Source organism: Cynara cardunculus (assembly GCF_001531365.2).
Source record: "Cynara cardunculus var. scolymus isolate 2C chromosome LG 17, CcrdV1, whole genome shotgun sequence".
In the NCBI taxonomy this organism is placed as follows: Eukaryota; Viridiplantae; Streptophyta; class Magnoliopsida; order Asterales; family Asteraceae; genus Cynara; species Cynara cardunculus.
In genome coordinates, this window is record NC_037544.1 from 1,376,732 (window position 1) to 1,385,840 (window position 9,109).

The following is a 9,109-nucleotide window of genomic DNA, read 5'->3' on the forward strand; positions in this document are numbered from 1 at the left end:
TCCGCCGGAAAAGAGTGTTATTTTGGTAGTGTTTATAAGACCAAAATATAAAATGTCATATCTAAAAGCGTTATATTAGATTCATATGATGCATTAGGCGTTTTAACAAGATAATTAAGATGCTTTTAAAATAAAATGTCATTTTAGTTATTTTATGTGACGCTTTTGAGAAATGTCCTATAAACCCATCTTTTTATAGGACAACTTGTGTTCACAATAAATTTTTTCAAATAGTGTCGCATAAAATAGTTAATACCACGCTTTATTTTAAAAACGTTATACGAAACTTATTAAAAGATTCAAAAGTGTCATACAGTTAGATAAAACGCTTTATGGTTTGATCATATATTAATTCCTGTAAAACACTGTATTTCGATACTTACATAATTTAAGCGTCATATAGATCCAATTTTGTTGTAGTGCTTAATTGCATATCATGGTTGTGACTACCACTGCTTAATGATACGTTGTTCCGAACTTTTCCACTGAAATAAGTAACGTGTCATGTCAAATGTCTACCACTTACAGAGATCATTTGGTTACCATGGTTATTTGTAGATACAAATGTCTCAAACTATGGCCCCCTTTCCTACCCCTATGTATTGTGACAATCGAAGTGATTGCTCACAACTCAATTTCCCCTGAATGCACCAAATATATCGACATAGACTGTCAATTTATATGTCACCATCTTAAATTTGGCACGATTACTTACCTTTTGCTCCCTCTTCTTTGCAGCTTAAACTTTCTGGTACTGTCATATATGGTTTTTCTAGTAAGCAAACTTTTAATGCCTTTTATTTTGAAGTTTTTCCATCTGTTACTGAAATACAGTATCCGAAAAACGAGCCTGAGAGTTGTTATATGTTTGATAAATCTTATTTGAGATGATGGCTTAAGGTTCAAGCTTTCAACACCATTTTTTGGTCTCAAAATCCATTTAAGTTGTGGGTTTTTAAAACCTCACAGATGACAGAGGTAAAATCTGCGTACAGTTTATCCTTTCAAAACCTTACTCATGTGGGATTCACTGGTTTGGGTTGGCTCTGGTTCGAGCAAAGGATGGACCTACAAAAAGGAATTTGGTGGCACGAACCACCACTTCATAAAGAATTTACGTTTCTAAAGGGTACGGGAGCCATCGTAGTCTCGTTGGATGCCCATATCTTTTTTGAAACTAAATTAAAGGCAGAAGTTTGTGACGGAAGAGATTATTAACATTGTTGCACGTATACTTAGGTTCGAGATTGTAAACTAATGATCTAACGGTCTAAAGTTGTATGGTGAAAATTTTGTGATTATTGAGAAATCTTGTGGCAATTTTGTGATTATGAATGTTCAGATTGTAGCTTTAATCCAAGATTTGAGAATTGATCTTACGGGTCTCACCAAAAACATTTATTCTCACATGATCCCAAATATATATATACTATGTATATACACACACACACGAGTTGTGATCAAGTCCTCAATATACACAAACAATCATCCATCGGTCATAATTCAATCACCTCCATTTTCAAGATCTTTCCCTCCCTTTCTGCAATAACTTTCTGAAACCCTAAACCCACCATCACTATAAAACCATCTTTCATGGCGGATCAAGCCAACTCGGTGTCTTCAACTCACGCATCTGACTCCAAACTTGATGCCAGTAAACCCACCAATAAAAGGACGAACTCGCCTGCCATGGCCACCATATCCAAAGACCTGCAACTTGATCATCAAACTGGTCCTCCGCCATGCAAACGCCCTCAAAGAGATAAACAACCGGCTAAAGAAGAAGAAGAAGACATGAAAGATACTGCCACCAGTAACCCTAAGACGATAGACGAAACAAAAGAAGACGACGAAAGTGTCGATCTCCCTGATCTCGATGTTTTGCAGGCAATTAATCGATTTCAAACACGAAACGGAGTCTACCCGTTTGAGAATTCGTCCGTCGCGCGAGACTTCTTGTCTCCTTGGATTCGTTTCGGGTTTGGAAAACAAAAACAATGGGAAACGAAAATCGAGCAGGTGAAGAACAAATTCAAGAAAGAGAATGGAAAAGGGGAGGAATTTGAGTTGTGGATGAACATTTGGGGAAAGAAAGCAAGTGGTGTTGACGATGGTGAAGGTGGGTGTTCTTGAGAAGATGATCATGTGTTTCTTGAAATGTTTCTTGAAATATTTCTTGAATTCAATTGTAGAACAAGAAAATACGTGTTTTTGTTTCAAATTTCAATCTATAATTCAAGTTCTGATAGCTATTGATTCAAACGAGTTCGGATAACATGTCAAAATAAGTTCAGATCGATTATCGAACATGTAATATTTTCGAAGAATTTAGACTGATTGATTAATTTTTTTTGATTAACTTGGATATCCAACCTGCTATGCGAGCCGGCTAATCCCAGAACGACCACCTGTTTTGTAGATAGTCCGAAGTCACCACATTTGAACCTCCATGGCCACAAGGGGATTTTTAATCATCTTTGGATTTGAACCTGAGACCTTCTGGTACTTTTGATCTTTGGAGCCAAGTTCAAACCAATCAGACATCACTCTTGTGGTTATTGATCAATATTTTTGTGTCTTCTTTTTGTTAATTTGATAGTACAGGATTATGATCGATTGTTAACATCAATATTCACCTTTTTTTCTCCCCTAAATTAATTAAATAACGTATGGTCTAAGGTAGAAGTATGCAGAAAATCAACCGATCTAATTGGAACCGATTGATTCAATTATAACCGGTTGGCAAAATCCAACATCTAACAGATGATTGGATCGGTTCGGTTTCCCTCGCATTCAATGGATGTCAATCGATGAACATGCCTAATTTAATCCATTTATTACCCAATCAAATTATGATTTTTCTATATGAAATCATATTTACAACGTAATATTTGATGTTTTAATATTGATTTATATCAATTTTGTGTATATTTAATTACAAATGATCCTTTAAATTTAATATTTATATAATTGTATTTATTTTCCATCGCAACTGATATTCTGGTTGATTATATATTATTTAATATTATATTATACATTAAATTTGCATTAATTTACGAGATAAAATAATTTTCATATTTATGTTTTAAATTACTTACAAACTATTTCAATATTTAAATGTATGTATATTTAATTTAAATGTGTGTTATAATACAATTTTATATTGGTTAAATTAATAAAAAATATTTTAATTAAAATAGTATAATATTATAATGTGTTATTGTACGAAAAAAAATTTATAAATCAAATTTATAAAAACTAATAAATATAAGAGTATCTTTGAAAATCTATATAAATTAAGAATAAGAAGTATATTCACAATATTCAATTTTATAATAAGAACTAATTGACTAAAAAGGTAACTTACTTTAACTTAATTTATATTTTGGGTAATGTTAGAATTTTCATTTTGATACCTAAGATATAAAGTTTTACATATTTAAATACCCAGGTAATTGGTTGAAAACTAATTTTAGATTAAAAAAAATATATGTCACTGACCATGTCAACAAATAATATTGAGTTGAATATCACATTACTCGCCACATCAGCATAATAACCGGTTAATGGTTCAACCGGTTACCCAGGTACTTAAATGTTTAAAACTTTACATCTTAGGTACCAAAATGAAAATTTTGAAAGTACGTTATCCATAATAGAAATCAAGTTAAAGTACGTTACTTTTTCATGTAATTTACCTTTATATCAAAAATATATTATTAAAGTATTTTCATATCAAAGTTTACATTATTTTATGCAAAAGAATAATGATCCAAACAATTGATTTTAGTGTATGTGGTAAAATAAAGCATGTTGAAAGTTATAACAGGTTGGATATTCAGATTAATAAAAAAATATTTAATATTATCAAATAAATTTCATTTATAATATTTTTACATTTTATATGAGTTATAAATATTTGATATGATTTGAAGCATATTTAAAGCCATTTGACCATCTCTCATTACGGTTGTTCATCGGCTGACATCTATTACATGTGAAGGGAACCGAACCGATCCAATCATTTATTAAATATTGGATTTTGCCAACCGATCCGATTAACATTGGATAACCGATCTAATCTAATCCAATGGATAATCGGATCAGTTTGGTTCCATCCATTGGATACTTTTAATGGATATCCAATGGATGATCTGTTGTGATTGGATCCAGAGTGTGTTAGTTCAATAAAATTCTTCAACAATGATACAAATTGATCAATCATTTTTAATATATGTTAAAATCAACATAAGAGAAGTTAAAAAATTCAAAACCTCGTAAAAAACAAATATTGCGTTTTAAACAATTTGAAAATAAATTAATTGGATGATAGTTTGATAATGGTTGCATGGACAATTGGATGTTGATCGATTCGGTTCGGTTCTGGACTGTCATTCGAGAACCGACCGACCATAATTAGATGTTAAATTTTTTAATCCGATCCAATTACAATTAGATATTTCAATTATGGTCATTTGATTCTAATTGGATCAGTCGATTCCAATTGATTTGGTTAAATTTTTCACACTCCCAAATCCCACCTATCATTTTTAATGAAAATTTCCAACAAAAATAATGGGAAATATAAAATATTGCATGCATGGATCGTTACAGGATCCGTGATATCTGCCGTTCATTAAAGTGGAAAATCAACGGTGTATATTCAAGATCCTTGCAGTCTGTTCTTATTGGTCCATTTGACCACCACGCAACCTATATAAAGCCAATCGATGATAGAGTTGAAAATTCACAACGCAGTCTCCTTCATTTTAACATCTCTCCAATCGATGGCCGGGAGAGGAAAATCCATCGGCGCTACAGCCGTGAGCAAGAAGTCAACGTCGCGTAGCAGCAAGGCGGGACTCCAGTTTCCCGTCGGTCGAATCGCTCGTTTCCTCAGAACTGGAAAGTACGCTGATCGTATCGGAGGCGGTGCGCCGGTGTATCTGGCTGCCGTGATGGAGTACCTTGCGGCGGAGGTATTGGAGTTAGCCGGAAACGCTGCCAGAGATAACAAGAAGACTCGAGTTGTGCCGCGTCATATACARTTGGCSGTGAGGAACGAYGAAGAACTGAGCAGATTGCTYGGWKCAGTKACGATTGCTAATGGCGGAGTGATGCCTAGCATTCACGCTCACCTGCTTCCTAAGAAATCTTCCATTGCCTCTTCCAAAGGTGATGATTAGGTTTCCGATTGCTTTACGATTGAAGCCCTAACTTACCGAATGACCGTAATTAGAATTTTTGATTGATTTCTCTGTTAGGTTTTTGTTTCGCATAGATTGTGAATGGAAGATCTGTGAAATTTTATGCAATTCCAATTCCAATTCATGTGTGATTTTGTATCTCGTGGCATCTCTCCCCTATCTCTGTGAAATGGAATCAGATATCAATTTGATGAAATTAATTGGGTGTTTAAACGTTTGCAGTGGTTTTTGTGACCTAATTTTCCTTGTTTATATGTGGCTTATCTTCACTGAGATCGTATGAAGGTCATGCTTACTGGTTTTTATGGCTTAGATTGATTAGATTAAAAATATTTGAATAATCTAACTTAAACCAAAGTGCAACCCAACTCAAACCGTACGGATTGATTGAGTTGATATTTTAGTATGTTACAATATTTTATGACTTGATTAAACATCGAGTTACTTTGATTTGAATTATTTCACCAGAGATCGTGAGCGCCTAATAGTATCGCTACTTATAGAGACCAATCGGGATCAAAGCTCACAACAAATCCAAGAGCAAGTATACATTAGTTCTGTTGTATATAAGAAAATAGAGTGAATTACACCGATTGTCCCTATATATTTCAATTTCATAACACTTGAGGTCTTTGGAGTATTCAAACAAACTACAATGACCAAAAGTGTAATTCATAGATATTCCTGATTATAAATATTTTATGTATGATTAACCAAAAATAACATATTTTCATTTTTATATCAATTTAATTGTAGCAGCTTATTCATAATTATTTTATAATTCAATTTAATAATGTCTAATAATATTTTAATTTTTAAAACATAATTATTTTTTATAATAGAAAATTTATTTATTCTAACAAACAAATTTTAATACATAATCCATGTTAACCGTTCTTAAAATATTGTTGATGAAAAATTTCTTTTACATAAATATGGGAATCATAGTTAATTTTAGAGTGAATCGCAGTTTTGATAAATATAGTTTATTTAAAAACTAATTTAGAATTCCTAACCGACAGTGTTAGACTCTACAAACTTCAAATGTTACAAAATTGAAAGTAACAAACAATCACTAGAGTTAAGGGGTTGTTCGGTTCGTTTACCATTAAGACCCGTATGGATATAGTTGTCTGTATGATAATAGATAAGTTGTTGTTCGGTTGTTATGTTGAATAAACAGTTTAAATGTCAGAAATGACTATTTTACCCTTAACGTGTGTATTTTGTTTCATTAAACTCATCTCCTTCACTTGGAAATATATGTACCTTCTAACCACAGAATCTCAATAATTTTATACCATTACTGCTAAAAACCCACAAACAACTCCAAAATATATTCTTACAACAGTTATCTGAATTGCAGCTGGGGGAAGCATGAGATCAGATCTGCCATCGTGGTGGTCTCCATCAACATTCTACATCTTATCCTCCGACAATGGCGCCACCCTTTTCGGATATGAAACCATCGGTGATGGTTGAATTATGAGTGACGGTTAGTATTTATACACCACTTAATAAGTTGTTAATATTACAATCATTGAGAATCTTACAAGGTAAGGGCGCATTTTAGTACACTGAACAAAGATCACTGTTTTGTGTTTGACGTCACTTTTATATTGAATAGACCGAAACAGAGTGAAACAAAACGGAACAGACGCGTGGAAACAAGGTGGAACGAACCAATGTTTTACCAATATACTGTCAAATAAACTTAATTCTCTTCTAAAATATCAAATACGTCTTCCTCTTTACATTTTATCTATTCTTTAATTGTATCGACGAAAACATCTAATGATATATTTTGTTATAAAAATATTTATTTCATTATGATTTAATAAGTTACATAGATTAATCAAGATATAGAAAAAGATATAATATAAATAATTTGTTAGAGGTAAATTGGTTATTTTACTAGTCATGTCTTACCAAACGCTGATATAACAAGAACCAATAATTTTATTTTGTAGGTGAGAGAGAATGCTTTTACGTGGAAGTGTTTATCAGGTAAAAGATAATTACACGCAATTTATTTTGACGACAGAAAATATTACCTGAGAAGATAAAGAAGAGTGATAACATTTGATGGTAAGCGTTTACCCGGTAAGGTTTAATATACTAAAGTTTCAAATGTTTGCAAAAGTTGATTTTCAATTTCTAATTATTGATTTATCGAAATATTCAGACCTGGTTTGAACATTTAAAAAATTTACAATAACGTTTATTATTGAGATGAATATAAAATTACAAGAGCGATGAAATGTAAACCATCCATCAATTTCATTGTTTAATCTTATAAAATTTTTTCACTAAATTGTTTCATATAGTACTTTTTTTTTGATAATTTAGTTCATATATATGGTTATGAAATTGTTTTATATAATACTTATGAAACCGTTTTATATATTTCTCTAGAATTAATATAATGAAGACGATATCTATGATTAGCATCCTCCACAATAAAATTGATTAATCAACATCTCATAATTACAAAAAAAATGAACAAAAAGAAAAATTATGATTGATTGAATGAGGTTTGTATGGTTTATACGAATAACGTGGTTTGCAAAATATAAAACCTCCTCTACAATACAGACAATTACAAATGATCGGGAGTAGTCATCGCACGTGAACCTCAATGACTACAAGGGTTTTGGTAGAAATTTCATTAAAATCATATTAAACTGATTCTCTAAATTGTAGATTTTAGAAATTTTTGCTACAACATATTTTTCAAAACTTTCTACAAAATGGAAAACCAAAATTCAAAATCTCTAAAAAAATTGGATTCATCTTCAACAGATTCTTATTTTGAAAATTATATCATTAATTATATTATTAAAATAATTGATGCTTTTAATTAAAATTTATATTATGGGTTCCAAAATTCAAAGAAAGATGATGAGACGGTGGCCGGAGGTCCTTCTGAACCTCGCCACTCCGCCTTCCCCGATCAATGTCAACACCTATCTCCGGCCACCACAGACGGCAGATGGAGAATTCCGGTTCAAATGAAAGATGATTGAGTAGGGTTTTGTTATCAACAAGAAAGATCGATTCTCTTCTTATTCAATTCTGTAGAAACTTCATTTACAAAACTAAACCATACCTTCGTCTTCTACCGAAGAATTCAAGAAATCATTACGAACCCACGCTTGGATCATGTTCATCACCACCTTCCTCAATCGCCCAAATCTGCTTCCATATTTCGAATTCCTTGCGTTCTCCATCCTCCATCGGAACACTCTCTTTCGTAAACTTCGTCCTCACGTGTTCCAGTTTCATCCTCCATCCAGCTTCGTTTCCGATAGACATAATCAGCCATGGCATGATGAAGGTTTTCATGGCGGTCGGATTTTCAAACGGGAATACACCATTCGCGGAGCGAAATTCAAGAATTCCCTCCAACACATCAATGTCGTCAAGCTCGACATTTTCTACGATCWCCTTCCCTTTGCTGGTGGCGGCATCTTCAATGTCAGCGGTGTTGGTGGTGGAGGGTGAACCTCTGTTAGGGCGTTTGTTTGTCGGAGAAGCAGCGGCGGTGGTGTCCTTCCGCTTGTTGGGTGATTCTGCGGCGGCAGGAGTGGGAGGTTTTGGGTCAGGTGGGGAGTGAAATGGGTCCGCCATGGGAGATCAAATTGGGGATTGTTGCAGAGAGAATGTGTGTGGAGAAGATGATGGAGGGAAATGGTTGAGAAAGTGGTTGATTGAAGTATGAATGACAAACTCGGGCTTTTGAAAGTTGTTGGGGTTAAGGGGCACTTCGTAACCGATTTTATTTGAATTTGAATGTGTGACAGATACAACTTATATATATATATACATACACACACATAGGGGCTTAATCAAATGAGAACTGAATTGTTTGTGGTAACTGTGAGAACCAATCTCAACCACAT

At 33.2% G+C, this 9,109-nt stretch overlaps 1 protein-coding gene across 1 annotated transcript; it reads left to right on the top strand.

Moving 5' to 3' along the window:
- Window positions 1-4,787: 4,787 nt before the first annotated feature.
- Window positions 4,788-5,313, top strand: LOC112500592 (probable histone H2A.1). Its single transcript, XM_025104101.1, has one exon. The coding sequence runs from the start codon at window positions 4,788-4,790 to the stop codon at window positions 5,184-5,186; it is 399 nt and encodes a 132-aa protein (XP_024959869.1). The 3' UTR covers window positions 5,187-5,313.
- Window positions 5,314-9,109: the final 3,796 nt, after the last annotated feature.